The 18835-nt window shown below is 33.9% G+C and overlaps 2 protein-coding genes across 2 annotated transcripts; one reads left to right on the top strand and one right to left on the bottom strand.

Moving 5' to 3' along the window:
- The first annotated feature begins 15970 nt into the window (after positions 1-15970).
- On the top strand, positions 15971-16339 carry LOC141714209 (secreted RxLR effector protein 161-like). The gene has a single exon (XM_074517741.1). It carries the CDS (start codon positions 15971-15973, stop codon positions 16337-16339), a length of 369 nt encoding a protein of 122 aa, XP_074373842.1.
- A 1303-nt stretch (positions 16340-17642) lies between these two features.
- Positions 17643-18437, bottom strand: LOC141714208 (uncharacterized). The gene has a single exon (XM_074517740.1). It carries the CDS (start codon positions 18435-18437, stop codon positions 17643-17645), a length of 795 nt encoding a protein of 264 aa, XP_074373841.1.
- Between the last annotated feature and the right edge of the window lie 398 nt (positions 18438-18835).

Raw genomic sequence — 18835 nt, 5'->3', positions numbered from 1 at the left:
GTTGCACCTTAGGTAAGGATGATCTCCACTAAGTCAATATTGAGTGTAGGAGAGTTAGTTCAGTATATCACCTTGGTTGAGGTTTGGTTTGGGTTTTTGGTTGTTGTTGGTTGGGTTTGTCAAGTAAGAATCTTGGTGAAAGGAGAGTATTAGTTTCTGCAAAAAATCAGTTTGGTACCCTGAGGTTTAGAGTGAAATTTGACCTTGTCAGTGCCATGCACTTTGAGGCCCAAGTCACCAGAAGCTAGAACTAGGAGTATAAAATAGGTTTTAGGTGTTTGTTGGAGGTTTGTAAGACGTTTGGTTAGGTGCACCCGTGGAAACACCAAATCTGTCCAGCAGGGGACAGTTTTGTTGCAATTTAGAAATTGGAACTTTTGACCATGTCATAGGTAGGCCCTCATTAGGCCCTGTTGGGCCTTAGTTAGAGGGAGTGTCAGAGGAGTTTTTCCAACCATAGTTCATAGGATTTGAGTTAGAATCATGTGTCATAAGTTAGTTCAAATCAGGACCCTTTTCTGCCAAAAAAACAGGGAAATCGTAGACTTTAAGCTTAGGCCTAGGGAGGCCCAAGCTAGGCCCTTGAGCCACATCAAGTTTGGGAGTTGGATTATGATCAGGAGAGTCTAGTGTAGAAGTTTTGGAGGTAAACTTGAAGTTTAAGAGTGTCAAATGCACCCAAGAAACCTTATATGTCATTCTGAAATTTACTATAATGAGCACATTCACTTACCACATAGTTTTAGAGCACATAGGAGTGAATTTTTGGTTGACCACCATATTTTCAAGATATTATAAAGTTTGTAGAGTGAAAGGTCCAATTCAGGGTCAATAGGAATTGGATGGTTTAGTAAAGGCATTTCGAGTTAGGAGGTCAAAATTTGGAGATTTTGTCTAGTTTAGCGACCAAGTGACCTAAGTAAGTGGAGCGAGATCATCCAAGCCTAGTGATGCAATATGGTATGTGTGATATTATTTGGTACTTAAATATGATGTGTGAGCATAAGTGGCTATGTGCACTATTATGATTATAAGGTGATTTTAAATTATGTGTATATAGGCCTAAGTGCCATTGTGTTTAAATTTTGGTTTACAAATAGGTTGAGTTGGTAAGAATATATTATAATGAGGTTATTATTATTTGTGTAGGATCTAGAGACGAGGGTAAACTTGCCATTATGGTCGAGTAAACCTTCCAGTTGCTCCTACCTTCCAGTCAAGTCAAGCCTTTCTCAAGTCAAGCCTTTCTCAAAGCAAGTGATTCAACCTGTCTTTTCGTATACACTGCAAGTGTGTGATAACTAGTTCATATATATGATGCGAGTATTTTATTTCACCTTGCTATACATGAACCAAGTGGTTTCGAATCTATATCCGTAGTATATGAAAATGACATGAACCCTCAAGTATTTATTTCAAGTAGTTTAACTTTACTTGAAGATTGCTATGCAAGTAAATCAAAAGTCCTATCATGCTAGTATACCCAAGTAATTGTGATGTTGAACCATGTGCAAAGTTATACTCAGTAACCTTATCTTAATACCTAAAAGTCAGTTATTCCTTAACGATTATCCATGATTGTTTAATAACCCTATCTTTACCCTAAAGCATGACACTCTGTTATACCTACCTTGAGCTGATGTTCACTTTCTCTATATACCTATATCTCATATGGAACCAATAATGCTCACCTTCTCTATATTTCAATACCTATACCTCATTTGGAACCATTGATGCTCACCTTTTCTATGTTGTTAAATACCTATCTCTTATCTGGAAACATTACCTAGAACCTAGTTTGACCTTGTTCCTTTATACTATCCAATAACCCTGCTAAATTTCACTGTCAAAATCCTTTAAAATAGAAACCTTGCAAATTCTCTTGATAAAGTATAGTTTAGTGGATCTATTTCCAGTACTTCAAAGTTAATCTAAAATCTTGTTTAAGATGTTTACTGCTGAAGTAGTTAATTAGCATTGGCATCAGTTTTTAAAATAAAAAGGTTAAAATTTGGTTTCTAGTCCCAAATGGGGATAAATGTTTTCTTAAATTAGTGGATCTGGACTGAGACACAAGTCTTTTCCACTCTTAATTTGTAGGCTTAAAAGTTTCCTAGGGATCCCATTAATATTCTAGAACCCAGCGAGGTTCGGGATTACTTCGCGGCTGATCACCGGCTGTAATCCGTAGCGTCATAAAATGATTTTGATAAAGAAATGGTTTTTGATTTGTTTTGTTACAAATAAATGATTCCATCACTCAAAAGTTTATCTCTTCTTATCATTGGCTCTACCTTCACATTGTTATTCCTTTATCTCGATTTATGTATTGTATTATATAGTGCTTGTTGAGCATTTGGCTCACTACTTGCTTTCACCCTGACATTTCAGCTAGCAGATATGGTTAGATTTAAGCAGACAGCGCGTAAAACTTGTGATGCCGATGCATATGTCCGAGCTCAGGTAGATTAGTGATCATTTTGTGTGAGGACTTGATATTAGAAATCAGGTTGTAATAGTTAATAGTGTTGGGCTGTTCCAAACCCTAAACTGTAAGATCTTGGATTCGGTTGTATTTACTTTCTTTTGTTAACTATCGTAATGATTTGTATAATATATATTGTTAAGTCGGGGCGTGACAGATATTCAACAAATAGCAAAGCTTATAGAGTATTTAATTTAAATTCTCTAGTGGTGGAAGAATCAATGAACATAGCATTTGATGAAACAAAACCATCACCTAAATACAATGATCTTGTAGACAAAGAAGATGTCACACAAGACAATATTGAGAATATTATTCGACAATTCGAAAATGTGGATTTTGGCTCATCATCCCTAATAAATCCACTAGAAATGTTAGAAACATATATTGAACTACCTAAAGATATTCCAAATATTAGAAGTCATCCTTTTGACAATGTTCTAGGAGACTTAACTAAAGGAGTTCAAATGCGGTCACAAGTTCAAAATGTTGTGAATCGCCTTAGTTTTCTATCACAAATAGAACCTAAGACCGCTAAAGAAGCTTTGTTAGACGAAGATTGGATCTCTGCAATACAAGAAGAATTAACCCAATTCTCTCATAGCAAAGTTTGGAAACTTGTTCCAAAACCCAAAAATACTTCAATAATTGGAACTAAATGGGTATTTAGAAATAAGTTAGATGAAAATGGAACTGTTGTGCGAAATAAAGCTAGGCTAGTTGCACAAGGCTATACTCAAATGGAAGGTATAGACTTTGATGAAACATGCACCGGTAGCACGAATTGAGTCAATTCGAATGCTATTAGCTTTTGCATGTCATAAGAATTTTAAAGTGTATCAAATGGATGTAAAATCTGCATTCTTAAACGGGATACTAGAAGAAGAAGTATATGTTAAACAACCTCCTGACTTTGAAGATGCAACACATCCAGAATATGTATACAAATTATACAAAGCTCTATATGGATTATAACAAGCCCAAAGAGCCTGGTATGAAAGGTTAAGCAAATTCCTATTAGAAAATAATTTTAAAATGGGAATGGCTGATAAAACCTTATTTACAAGACAAGAAATAAATGATATCTTGTTTGTACAATTATACGTAGATGACATCATATTTGGTTCAACAAATGATAGGCTATGTAAAGAATTCTCTGACTATATGAGCAAAGAATTTGAGATGAGTATGATAGGTGAATTAAATTTCTTTTTGGGATTGTAAATAAGTTAATCTGACGAGGGAATTCATATTTCACAATCAAAATATTATAATAAAATGCTAAAAAAATTTGAAATGGAAAATTACAAACCAATTTCCACACCTATGTCAAAATCTGAAAAACTAACGGAGGATTCCAATGGAATTCCCGTTGACACTAAGAAATATCGAGGAATGATTGGTAGCTTATTACATATAACCCAAGTCAACCCGATAAACAATACAATGTTTGCAAGTGTGCTAGATTTCAAGTAACACCAAAAGAATCTCACTTATCCGCGGTAAAAAGGATACTGAGATATTTTAAAGGTACCACGAATATTGGTCTTTGGTATCCTAAAGGAATACGATTTGACTTAACTTGTAATTCTGATTCAGACTATGCTGGACACTTAGTCGACATAAAAAGTACAAGTGGTACGTGTCAGTTTCTAGGTGGATGTTTAGTTTCATGATTTTCAAATAAACAAAATTCCGTATCTATATCCACCACTGAAGCTGAGTATATAGCTGCTGCCAAATGTTGTGCACAAATACTGTGGATAAAACAAACATTAGCGGACTATAACACAAAATTTTATGTAATCTCTATTTTATGTGATAGTACGAGTGCGATTGATTTAAGTAAAAATCCTGTGCTACACTCTAGATCCAAACACATAGATGTGAGACATCATTTTTACGTGATCATGTCAACAAAGGCGATATAAAAATGACTCATAATGAAACTGAGAATAACATCGCTGACATCTTTACGAAACCGTTAAATTCTGACAGGTTCAGTAAATTCCGTTTGGATTTAGGAATGTTGGAATATTTAAAATAAATAATATATTTTCTAAATATATTATTATGGGTAAACAATTATATATATATATAAATCTATTTTAAAATAAAAAAAAACTTCTTTTCTACTATATGTTAATTCTCTCAATAATTCAGATTTATCAATAAATATTTATTGATCGGATTTTGAGAAATTAAATGGACTAAGTGCATTGAAAAGAAAATTATTTTAAAATAAATTAAATATTATTACTCATTAAAATTATTCACTTAATATATATACATATATATATATTAATTCAAAAATAGTCTCTAATTATTTCTTTAAAAACAAAAATTATTTTCTGATTTTTTTAACCAAAAGCCCAACCCAATTGCAAATCTAAAAATCAATCTACAAATTTTCTGAAAATAAATGGGCCATCTATTCATTTGCAGCCCAAAAAGGATTGAATCCAAAACCCATTTTTTTAACCCTAAAATCCTGGCAATACAATCTTATCAGGATTTAATCCTGACCGTTGTTAAACAAAAATATATGAATAAAATTAGGTTTTACTGTTCAGTTTACTCGCCTCTCCGTCGCCTCCTTCTCTCTCATTTATCTCTCTCAAAGCTCGCCGTTGTTTATCAGTTTCTCCGACGAGTTCATCGAAATTTCCGATTGAACCTCAATCAATTCTTAATTCTCAAATACTATACACGATATTCAAGTGATTCAATCACAGGAATCGATTGAATCTCTTTATTAATCAATTGGGTTGGTAAAATCAAAATGATCTTCGATCAAGTCCACTTGGGTTCAAATCAATGAACCTAAGTTTGATTCGAAATCAACATTCACACTCATACACATGTATATATCTGTTTGATTCGATTAAATCAACTGAGTCACAAACCCTAACTTGAATTCGAGCAATTTTTGTAGGGTAAACGAAGAAGGAGAAAGCATAAGTGGTAGATCGAGGAGACAGATATTGATTGGTGAAGGAATCGGCATGACTCAGTTGAGTCAACTTGGACGAGTTGCCGAGTTAACTCACTAAGTCACTCAACTCGGGGTCAGACAAGTTGAGTCGGGTAAGTGTCCATGAACGTTTCAATGCCATGGACTCAGGCATGTTTTTTTTAAAACTCAAAATTGATTCAGTGAGTAGCTATGTGATTATTTGGGATTAAATATGTAAATGATTGATCCGTGGATTGATTGATTGTTTTTAGGTTTTAATTCAAGGATTTTTGAGTTCTGATTCGATGTTTTTGATAAATAAGTTCAATTGAAATTTGGTTTGATAGTTTACCTGAACTGAATGAAATGTTAGTTTTGATTTTGTCCTTGTAATTAAACTGTATGAGTAAGCTACCTGAGTTATCAACTGTGTTTTGACAAAATTAACTTCATTCATTCGATTAATCTGATGGATGAATTAACTAAGTATCAGTGGTGGATTAACAGAGTTGTTTTGATTTAACATGAGAAACTTGATTGTTGTTGGAGTTCCAGTAAGTTATTAAGTTCATTTTGATGTTAAACCTAACGGTTGGTGGATTAATTGAGAGTTCCAGTAATACATTAACAGGGTTATTTTGAGCTAAAATGTTAAACTTGATTGATGTTTGGATTGTTTGAAAGTTCCAGTGAAATATTGACAAATTTGTTTTAATATAACTCAATTGGTTTTGAATTAGCTGAGCTATCAGCAGTGTGTTAATTTTATTAAACTTTATTTTTGAAGGATTATTTGAACTTAATTAAAAGATGAATCAGTTGTTTCTAGTTGCTAATTATGTCTGGTATATGAGAATTGTAACAGATATGGTCACTAAACTAAATGAAATATCTGCTTTTATCCCTGTGAATGAACTGATGTTACAATTATCAGTGGTATAGTAACAGACTAATCTGGATTTAAATGTTAAACTTGATTTAGGTTGGGATAATCAGTAGAAGTGTTGATTTGATTCATCATAACTTAAATGATTAAACTCAATATTGTTGACCAATCTGAGATATCAGTTATAGGATAATGGTATTCTTTGATTTAAAGTAAGTAGAGAATCCGTTGGTTATTAGTAAATTCAGACATGTGTCACTTCTGGTGATTAAGAATTTTGATAAATTAAACCATTAAATCAGTTTTACTTAAAATTGGAATTTCTTCGCTTAAAGGTTATGGACTGTTGAGAAAAGTGATTTAATCTGTTAAATGTCTGATGTATGTTCTCAGTTTTAATGTTTATATGTTTGAATAAGGACAAGGTATAAATCAGATGGCTTATTATGGTAAATCAAATTATAGTATGAAACTTAAATTATACTATTGACTGGTTGTATAAAGTTTATACATCAATTGTGAATTTGTGATTTCATTGATAAGTTACACAGTGGAATGATTATGTGCAGTACTCAGGATTCTTACTATGTGACTTAAGTCTTTGTTTACTTGGCTGAACAGATTTATTAAAATTACTTGCTGATGTATAAGAAGTGCCTGTTGCATTCCTCATGTAGAATAAATCACACACACAATGCCCTGACACTAAGACCTGGCTGGGAATCCCTTAGAGAATCCCAGAATCTGGATCACTGGTGAAATGGCCACAAATAGAAACTAAGATCATTTTTGCATATTTTATTTGTGAGAAGCTGTTTATGGCTTTACTTGGTTGCTAGTATCCTCTATATGTGTGTATGAATGTTCAGATGTGTTATTTGGTTGCTGGTATTTATGTAAGTGGAAATTAAAATAACCTAAAAGAATCCAAATAAGTCACATCAATCATGAACAGTTGAGTCTTGGTCATTTAATTCACAATGTTACAAAGTGACTGCACATATTTAATGAACCTATGTCCCTTTGTGTAATATCTGTTCCTTTGTACTCTTTTGTTTATAAAAGGAATATATTAATGAACACTCATAAGATCTTTAATCCATGCTTCATTAAATATACTTGCACAACACTTAGAGTTTCTTATTACTCTCTGCACAGACATTGCATACATAAGCACTGCATATCCCCTTCCATAAATGCTTTCATATAAAAACAACTAAAAATAAAATTCAGTCAGTGAAAGTCAACTTAATCTTCAAATAAAAATTAAAAGTAGGTGTCTAAAAGAAGATAATTCCTGTGATTTCTGTGCTTATTACTTGAGTGTTTTATTGACAAACTAACATGAGGTCATCTATATCTGCTTTGCTTTTAAAATCTGTACTATGCATTTGAATACCATGCATACACATACTTAGTTTTATTCTTTATTTTAATGCCCTAACATGAGTTCTTTGAACTCTTTATAAGACCACTGCTTGCAAACATTTTATCACATACACATACAAAATCAAACCACACTTCATTTCTTCTTTGTGCATTCACTGTCCACTTTCATGGACTCTAGATACTCTCACTTTCACCTTAGGATAACGCCCATGCTTCTCCCTCTCATTGATACCATTGATGGGAAATCATTCACCAACTCACCACATCGGCCACATGAATCACTCTTCCCAAACTATAATCATCACTATCCTCACCATAAAAAGCAAAAACACAACAACATCATACACCAACACCTTTATATCATAGCACTCATGAATACACACAAAGAGTTAGGAACTCTAACTCAAATCAAATGATAAATGCAACTCCTCTAAACCTTGCACCACCATCACTTACACCACCCCAACCTACATTGGTCAAACTGACCAATTCTGGTAAACTCAACAAAATGTTGAAAAACATTCAAACTGGAATGATGATTCAAGTTGAGCAAATGGGTGAACTCTTTAAGATAATCATGGCTACTAAATAGGACAACTTTGTGTTCTATAGAGGTAAGAACTATCATGTGCATCTCATAAGTGAATTCTATGTGAACATGAAAGTCTGTCAAAGGGATGATGGTGTCTATTTTGTTGAGTCTTATGTGCAAGGGTTAAATTTGAAAGTTGATAGTAACTCTATCCATAAGGCCATGAGGTTAGGAATCCATAATTTGCAAAAACCATGCATCAATATCTTTGATAAGTTTGTCTTTGATCAAAAGGAGTTTGAGTTGTATGTTGGTTTGTTCTGTGATGATGATGTGCCTTTGGGTCTCTGTGAGTCTAACAGGGGTATACACTTTAAACACTTCACACACACATATCAAAAACTAGCAGTCATACTTAGGGCAAACATTCTCCCTAAACCAAAACAAGATAGAGTTTTTGATTTTGTTGATCTTAAGGTAATGTTTCAACTAGTAACTAATAAGGTTGAGTTTAACTTAAGCTATGTCATAATTTTGAACATGATAAATGGGTTTTATGAAAAATACATGCCATATGCTTTGCTTATGACCTCTCTGGTTGAAATTAATCAAGTTAAACTAGTCAAAACCTTTGCTAAGCAAATTGAATATTTTAATGTTGGAACCCTTTACCAAGATAAGGTCCCCTTGAGTGTGTGTAAGCCCCAGCCTGTGAATCTGATTAAAATGCCTAAAATAGTTAATCTTGAGAAAACCAACAATGAGATTAAAGTGCTAAAAGTGGAAATTAACAGTCTTAAAGTAATCAATCTTAAGTTGGTCAATAGGATTAATTACCTAGAAGAAAAGATTCTTAGGAAAGAGGCCTTACTTGAGGATTCTGAAGCAACCTCAAGAAGGCATGTGAGTGAGGAGGTAATTGAGCCAGTGAGAGTTGGTGATAAGGCAGATGAGATTGTTTGTGTTGGTAAAGGGAAGCATATAGTTGCTGGTGTTGGTCAAAAGGTTTATGAGTTTGTTGGTTTGGCAGATATTGTGCTGCCTAATTTGTGTGAGACTGATGGAAATCTGGGTTTTATTGATGTTAACAAATCTCCGGTCAAGGAGAACTCTGCACTGTGCTTACATAGATGCATCAAAATATGTCATGTATCTGTGTTATTATGTTTTTGATGTTTCAGTTACTTTTTCGTTTGTTTTTATTTTTGGTGAAAGAACCCTAGTGATCTGGCCTGTTGATTTGCTACAGTTTGTGATGAATTAAAAATTTGGTAGTATGTTGAGAATGAATGAAAATGCATCTGCTTGGCTTGTATTGGTATGTACTAAATAGAATTGATCTATACATTGTCATTGGCATACTCACATTCCAGTATTGTGTTATCAATATTTGTTTTTCTTAATTTGTGTCACTGTTTTCATAGACAGACTGAAAATTAAAGTTCTGCAACAACGTAGGTTAACTGAACAACTCATTATATTATTTATAAAATCAGTTCAGTAATAATTGAGTAAGAAGAATGACCTATAAGTTTCATTTTATGGCCTCATTAGGTAAATCACAAGCTTAGTTACCTATTTAAGACCTATAGCTATGATAAAACAAAGTGTGACACATGATCTTTGCCTAAATGGACAATAACATTGGTTTGACTCAAGTTATAACAGCTTTCTAAATTCAAAATCTGAAAATATCAGCTTGCTACAATAATGATCAAACTAATTGTTTTTAAACTATTTTATAACTAAATTCAGTAAACTCTCACAAGTCTGCTACTCTCCTGCTCCATGTAATTTTTTTTCTCAGTGGTTTTTAACCTAAAAAAAACAGAAGAAGATTCTTGGTTTAATACAGAGCATGAGTTCGATTGTTTATAATTGCTATATATTTGCAGAATTATGTGAACAGGTTTTAGCGTTTGTTTATAAAAACTGTTATGAGACTTTGTATACTAACCTACTGACTATTCAAGACTAACCTACTAACTACTAACCCACAAGATGTTAAAATGAAAACATCTAGATTTTAAGATCTCAAATTTGACTAACAAATAGCGAAATTGATGATCAGAAACAAGTTTGTTTTACCAAGCTTACTTAAATGACATTCATAGTTTGTTTTTAACCCAAAAGGAAACCAAGAAATCTATTATCTAGAATAAAAATTTCGAGTTCAAACAAAACTGGTATTAAATTGAAAGAACAGAATTTTCTCTAAAAAGGGTACTGATATAAATTAAAATGGACAAAATATATGAAAACTGGTATTCAAAAATAAAAAATGGTTCACAGTAGCAATTTCACTTGGCACTTTGGATTGAAATCAAAAACAAAATTCTCAATGGAATAAAAATAAAAAATAGATTAAAAAAAATTACCTATCAAACAGTGTCAAGTACATCCAGTTTTGACACTCAAAAATCAGTTCTACTTATATATGAACTAAATAAAGTGCAGCAAAATTTCGATTAAAAAGAAGAGTTTTTAAGGGAAGCATAAGTTAGAAAAATGGTGATATCTTTTTTACAATTTCCTTAAAATGAAAACTTCTTGTTTAAAAGGGTAATAATACATTAAGGGGAAGCCATTTTTATACTCTTTTAACGATTCTTTTTGTTATTTTCCAAATTAAAGGGGAAGAAGAAATTAGACCCCCAATTTGAAAATTTTAAAATATTCTTGTTAAAATGACATTAATTCTACATCAAAATTTATTCATCTAATAAGTTATTCATTTTTGCAGGAATTAAATTCAAGGGATATACAACAATACTTCCACCTTTAATATATTTATGTGAAAAATATATTTCAAAACACATGCATACATTTAGGGGAAGCACACACTTAGAAAATTTTAAATTTTATGTTTTATTTGGCAAATACCAAAAAGGGAAAGATTGAAAGGACATCTTCGATTAAATATTTATTATGGTATTTGCATAATTTAACATAAAATTTAAAATAAGTATATTCTCTCCAACTAGGCATGAATTTAATTGACATAATCAAAAGTGAAAATCCATATATAGCAAAATATTTTCAAAAATGTTTTTCAAAATGTATTTATATTTTAAATATAAATACAAGAGATATTCCAATTTGCTGAAAATTAAAATACATACATTTTAAAGGAATATACTCCAAAGAAATGAGATCGTAAAAGAACTATCGGAAATATGATTTTTCTTAGGCTCACTTGCAATATTAATAAGGCAACAAGTTTGAAAAAGGAATATCAGAACTTGGATATTCTTTAGAAGGCTCGTGCTAAATTTATTTCAAAAACAGATGGTTTTAAAAGGGATAAAATATACATCTTTCGCTCCATAAAATATTTATAAATCCAAAGATATATTTTTACACTCTTAGAAATTAATATTTGATAAAGGGATATTAAAATCTCATTTTATCCCCCTCCTCATATTTTTAAAGTAATTTTCTCTCGTATCTCAAAAATATTATTTATCGAAAAAAATACTTTTAAATACTTAAAAAATATTTCCCACACTCTCAAATATTTTATATTTAAGGAAATATATTCTAAGTATTTATTTTAACCCAAACTGAGCCAACATGGTCTATCTACTTTCATAAAAGATCATTCATATTTTATTTGGAACCGAACCCTGATTTAATTATTTTAAATCCAAATAAAATACTTCCACTTGCTAGAAAATCTTGAAACTTAAGATTTGTCACTTAAATGGTATTTTCTATGCATGGTTAATGTTTCGTAATATTTAAAGAAATTTTGTTCGGGTGTGATTTTTCTGGGTGTTGACCAAGACTTTGACCGAGCATTTGACCAAGCTACCTTTGACCAAAATTGACCAAAACTTTCAGATCATCATATTATGATATTTAGGTAATTATCATATTTTTGGTTATATTTATTAAAGGGTTTACAAAGTCGTTATATTTAATGGTGTTAATTACTTAATTAACTAAGTAATTAATGATTAATTGAAAAAGCTAAAATCCATTATTATATAATTAATAAGTTGCTAGGATTTTTTTTGTTTGTCCTATATGCAAGTTGCAAACTAACACACCTTATCCTCCATGTCATTAATCCACACCACTCTCTCCATCCACCATTCATTTTAATTCAATCTCAACTACTCCCTTCAAATAACTCATTCTATAAATAAACATCCACCCCCCACCATTTTATACACAATCTCTAGTGTTTCGTGGGAAAATCTTAAAGCTTTTAATTAAATATAAGTATATATATAATCGTATAAGAATTAAGCGACTTCCCTTACTTGCACCTTTATTGTTTCGTGGGAAAAACTTAAAGCTTATATTATATTATATATATACACATATAAACTGTGCTAATATAATTTAAACTCTGCTTTTATATTGTTTTGATATATTGTGTTTAAATTACGCACCTTTTATTTCTCGGCCAAATATTTTATAAGTGCAAATAGTTAAAGAATAAGTGTAATGTTCTCGATTTATGAAAGTTTACACACGACTGTATTAAACGAGAAATTATTTTATCAAAGATCCGAAAGCTATAATGTTTCACCAAGGACTTGATATATTTATTACTTCGGAAATAAGATATATTATTCGTCACGAAGTAATACCAAGTATACTTTAATATTCACTTAATCTAAAGAAAAGTATACATTAATATTCTTTTAAGAATATTTGTTAGTCATCCGGTCTAGTTAAGTTTATTACTAGTCCAAACTCTTTTAATCTATAACGGGTATTGTTTTGTAGATATTGTCTTCTTCGTTTTGCAGTGAGGTGAAGTATAGTGAGGTGATTCTCGTTCTAAGACCCAAGTCCCAAACAAATTTCTTCAAATAATCTTAGCAATGGAACAATTCAGAAAAATCGATGAGATGTCGTTTGAAGAGGCTGTTGGATCTCTGAAAGCACATGAAGAAAAATTGAAGGGCCAAGTAGAGAAGGGTATTGGGCAATTGTTACTGACTGAAGAAGAGTGGTTGAAACGTGAAGCAAGTGAGGGATAACTGCTCTTAATGAAAGAAGAAAGGCAAATGAGGTCGAGTAAAGGTGGTACAGAGGGCTCACCAGATCAGAAAAATCGAGGCAATTTTACAGGAGTTCGTGGAGTTCGTGACAGGAATAAAGTGAGGTGTTTTAATTTTGGAGGACTTGGACACTTTGCTATCGAATGTCGAAAACCAAAATGAGAGAAGGAGCCAAAGCAAGAGGGAAATCTAACGCAGATTCAAGATGATGAACCTGCATTGCTGCTTACCGAAACCGAGATGAATTCATTGTTGATTAATGAGGAGGAAGTAACGCTAAAGTTGGTTAAAAATAATGGTACGAGGAGTGATTCAAATCTGTGGTACTTGGACAACGAAGCAAGTAACCATATGACAGGACAACGGTTAAAATTTAGGGAGCTCGATTAAAATATTATCGGACAAGTTAAGTTTAGATATGGATCGGTGGTAGACATCAAGGGAAAGGGCACGGTGGTATTCAGATGCAAGAATGGCGAATACATGGTGTTTAATGAGGTATGTTTTATTCCGAATTTAAGCAGCAATATTATAAGCCTCAGTCAATTAGCTGAAAAAGGGAACAAGGTTATTTTAAATGGATTGTATTTATGGGTATATGATCAACAAAAATGGTTGGTTATGAAAGTGAAGAAATCTGCCAACCAACTATACAAAATAATCTTTGAGACCGGCATGAGTAATTGTTTTCTGTCAAAATTGGAGGAAGAATCGTGGCCTTGGCATAGTCATCTTGGACATGTGAATTTTCAGGTCATGACACTGATGTCATCGCACATGACACATAGAATAATGGAGTTAGGTCAACCAAAAGGCGTGTGTACTGGGTGTTTGATGGCTAATCAGACTAGGAGAATTTTCCCAAATCAAACGAGTTTTCGAGCTAGTCAGCCTCTGGAATTAATTCATGAAGATTTGTGTGGCCCAATATTGCCGGCAACGAAAGGTGGAAACAAGTATTTTATTTTACTTTGGATTAATATAGTCGAGTAATATGGGCGTACATGTTGGTCACTAAAGATGAGGCGTTGGAGGCCATCAAAAAATTCAGAGCACTAGTCGAGACAAGTACCAAACACAAGGCAAGATGTTAAGAACAGATAGAGGTGGCAAGTTTTGCTCCAATCGATTTGCTGCATATTGTGAAGATATAGGAGTAGTAAGGCAGTACACGGCTTCATACACCCCTCAATAAAAGGGGTGGTGGAGCGTAGGAATCGCACGGTTGTGGCCATAGCGAGAAGTTTTCTTAAGAAGATAAAGTTACCCTCATTTTTCTGGGGAGAGGCTATACGTCATTCTGTCTACGTGCTAAACAGGTTGCCCATGAGATCATTATCATAAAAAATGCCCTATGAGGCATGGAATGGTAACAAAACAGACCTTAGTCACATGCGCGTGTTCGGTTGTGCAGCATATATGAAGGTACCTGCAAATCAAATCACCAAACTGGATGATAGAAGTAGAATGGTGGTGTATGGATCGAGAACCAGGGACAAAAGGGTGCATACTCTATGATCCAGAGAAAGGGAAAATCATGGTAAGTCGAGATGTGGTATGCGATGAATCAAAGGGTTGGTCTCGGGAGATGAAACAGTGTGGGTCTAAGATGGTGCAAGGGTCGTTTATAGTTTCCGGTGTGTCAAGTGTAGTGTCTACGACTGCAGAATCTGAGGGGCACGAGCAAGAACCTGCAACACCTGTAAGTAGTAGAAGTGGAAGTGAAAATTATGTGACCATACCACAGACACCAGGAACCGGGGAGAGCAATTTGAGTCAGAACCATCGAGTACTTCAAGCAGCAGCACTGAACCTGTGAAGTTTCGATTGTTGGGTGAAATTTATGATGAAGCACCTGAGGTGGAGTTGGAGAACGAGTTGTTGTTGGCTGGGATTGATGAACCAACCAACTTTAATCAAGCTGTAACAGAGGGAACATGGAAGAAGGATATGGAGCAAGAAATAGAAGCAATTGAGAAGAATCAAACTTGGAAGCTAGTCGAATTACCATTAGGTCATAAACCGATTGGTTTGAAATGGGTGTATAAGCTTAAGAGGGATGCAAACGAAAATGAAATCAAACACAAACCTCGCGTGATCGCGAAAGGTTATGTATAAAAATAGGGCATTGATTTTGATGAAGTATTCGCACCAGTAACAAGACTTGAGACAGTAAGACTGTTATTGGAATTAGCAGCAAAAAATTAATGGGAGGTGCATCACTTGGACGTGAAATCAACATTTTTAAGGAGAGAATTGGAAGAAATTATGTATGTAAAATAGTCCGTGGGTTTTGTTAAGGAGAATGAAGAGCACAAGGTTTATCAGTTAATCAAGGCACTATATGGGTTACGACAACCTCCTTGAGCTTGGTATACAAAATTAAAAAAATGACTCACAACTCTTGGCTTCGCAAAGTATCCCTATGAACATGCCGTGTATGTTAGACGAGAGGGAGATGAAACACTAATTATTAGGGTCTATGTTGATGATTTGTTGTTAACGGGGACGAGTACTTAACCATTCAGAGGTTTAAATATCAGATGGCTGCAGAATTCGAAATGAGTGATCTTGGTAAACTCATACATTACTTAGGCATCAAAGTTGACCGGCAGAAGGGGTACATCCAACTAAAATAGACGACATATGCAAAGTGTTTGCTTGAAAAGCGGGATTGGCAGATTGTAATTCGGTAAAATACCACATGGAACCCAGGCAGCAAATTGGCAAGGATGAGAAAGGGAAAGAAGTTAATCCCACAGTGTTTAAAAGTCTCGTTAGTGGGTTAAGATATATGGTGCATACTCGCTCAGATATCGAATATTCTGTTGGCACTATTAGCAGATTTATGGAGCATCCAACAGCACTTCACTTGAGTGTTGCAAGACGTATACTTCAATACGTGAAAAATACGCTAAATTGTGGTTTAGTTTATTCAAAAGAGACTGGGAATTATTTATTGTCAGGGTATTCAGACAGTGATCTAGCTGGTAATATCAAAGATGGAAGGAGTACCGGGGGAATGGTTTTTTACTTGAACGAAATTTTAATTACGTGGGTATCTCAGAAGTAGCGTTGTGTGGCGTTATCGTCTTGTGAGGCCGAGATTATGGCTGCAATCGCAGCAGTGTGCCAACGGGTTTGGCTTCGCAATTTGCTCACAAAAATAAGTGATATGCAACATGGTCCTGTTGTGATTTATGTAGACAACAAGTCTGCAATTGATTTAGCAAGAAATCTGATTTTTCATGGTCGTGGCAAACATATTGACATACGATATTACTTTATTAGAGAGTGCGTTGAAAGGGGAGAAATTGTGATTAAACATGTCAAGCCAGAGGAACAGCGTGCTGATGTTCTAACGAAGTCGTTGCCTGCAGTAAAGTTCGAGAAAATGCGTGCACTCTTGGGAATTCAGAAGTTGCCATGGAGTGTTTAGATTATGGGAGAGAATGTTGAAAATAATCTAAACATTCTGTCTAGCTGTCTTTTTGTTTGCCATGTGGCTGTTAGTGAATAAGTCGTAGTGATCGTTGAGATTTATTAGGAGTCATTTGAATAAAAAGAAGTAGTGGAGATCATGTAGGAGTTTGTTGCTATTTTCTTGGTAGTTCAGTAGGTGTAGTATCTTTTAATATGTAAGTTTCCCTTATTGAATCAATAGCAAAAGAAGAACCTTTGTTTTTATTTCCTCAAACGTTTTCTTGTTGTCATCTGAGATCAATATATAAGTATTATCCTGGATTTAATTTCTTCAATTCGTACATAAGGATTTATCACAAATATACAAGTTTTGTACCGACGGGCTACACAAATTGGGATCGGATTAGGAATAAATGTATATTACACCATCTATATTATATTGATTAAAAATTTAGCGATACATGTATAATGTAAAAAAAAGAGCTGACATATGTATTATGCAGAGAGAATAAAATAAAACAAACTGTCTATTACTTCCATACTTAAAATTAAAAAGGGATACATGCATATATAGCAGACGTAGTGCTGCTAACCACTACTCCTAAAAATTCTCCACTATACTAGACTCTCCTAATAATGCTGAAAACAAACTCACCACTCAGTCATCTCCTGTAGACTAGGATGACAATTTATTTAATTTAAAACAACTAACTAAAACAATAAAATAATAAAACAAGTTTAGATTAATTTTCCAACAATATCTCCCTTAATCTGAACTTGTCTCATGCAAACCTTCCAGCCCGTATGACTTATTCAACTGAGCCCGTATGGCTAATAATCTGAGCCCGCATGGCTATTCAACTCAGCCCGTATGGCTAATAAACTGAGCCCGTATGGCTATTCAACTCAGCCCGTATGGCTAATAAACCGAGCCCGTATGGCTAAACTTATGATTATAATAAAGCTGGTTCATCATCCTCGACGACTGCCATGTTTACTTCCTGCCTCTTCTCTCTTTCACGTCGTGATTTGCTACATTCTGATGCATAGTGTCCCAAGGTGTTACAGTTGTAGCACCTGATCCTACTCTTGTCACGGAAATAAGCACCTCTAGTTCTTTGATTTTGAGATGCCAAGAGAAGTTGTTGTCTCTCTGCGCTCTCAGACCTGCCCTTCATCCTCTCCTCGTGAGCTTTAAGACGACCCACTAACTCTTCAACCGTCATAGCTTTCATGTCTCCGAACTGTTCGATATTTGAAGCTATCTGGAGAAATTTATCAGGGACTGCACGTAGGATCTTCCTCACAACACTTGACTCCTCCATCACTTCTCCAAGAACCCGTATGTTGGTTGTTATCCCGCTCAGCTTCATACAAAAATCATCGATGTTATCTGTCTCCTTCATGGTAAGAGACTCAAATTCTCCTTTTAACGTTTGTACCTTAGCCTCCTTAACCTGTTCTGCTCCTACACACATCGTTTTAATGGCTTCCCAAGCTTCCTTTGCGGTTTCTTTCTCAGCAATAGTCAACAGTACTTCTTCTAGAACACCTTGGTATATAGCTGCAAGAGCTATCTGTACCTTCCTCTCATCAACCACGGTCTTTGGGTCTTCTTCGATTGCACCCCAAACACCTTGCGCCTTCATGAAAACCTTCATTTTCAGGGACCATGTTGTGTAGTTACTTTTCGTTAGCATTGGATATGTTAAACCCACTGAGCTTTCTTTTGTCTTGGTTATCTCCATTGTTACGTTTGTGTGTTTGGGTTGATATTTTGGCATACACCACCTGGAGCTCGGATACCAAATGTAAAAAAAAGAGCTGATATATGTATTATGCAGAGAGAATAAAATAAAACAAACTGTCTATTACTTCCATACTTAAAATTAAAAAAGGGATACATGCATATATAGCAACTACTCCTAAAAATTCTCCACTACACTAGACTCTCCTAATAATGCTGAAAACAAACTCACCACTCAGTTATCTCCTGTAGACTAGGATGACAATTTATTTAATTTAAAATAACTAACTAAAACAATAAAATAATAAAACAAGTTTAGATTAATTTTCCAACATATAATAGGGTTCATGGTGTATATACTTGAGATACCTGTCATTTATATGTAATGTGAAATCTTTC

The sequence above is a fragment of the Apium graveolens genome, chromosome 3 (assembly GCF_009905375.1).
Source record: "Apium graveolens cultivar Ventura chromosome 3, ASM990537v1, whole genome shotgun sequence".
Lineage (NCBI taxonomy): Eukaryota > Viridiplantae > Streptophyta > Magnoliopsida > Apiales > Apiaceae > Apium > Apium graveolens.
This window is presented reverse-complemented; position numbering and strand designations above follow the sequence as displayed.

What these genes read in the sequence shown, in the direction of transcription:
- LOC141714209 (XM_074517741.1), top strand. Translation starts at nt 15,971, where the DNA reads ATGGAACCCAGGCAGCAAATTGGCAAGGATGAGAAAGGGAAAGAAGTT.
- LOC141714208 (XM_074517740.1), bottom strand. Translation starts at nt 18,437, where the DNA reads ATGGAGATAACCAAGACAAAAGAAAGCTCAGTGGGTTTAACATATCCA.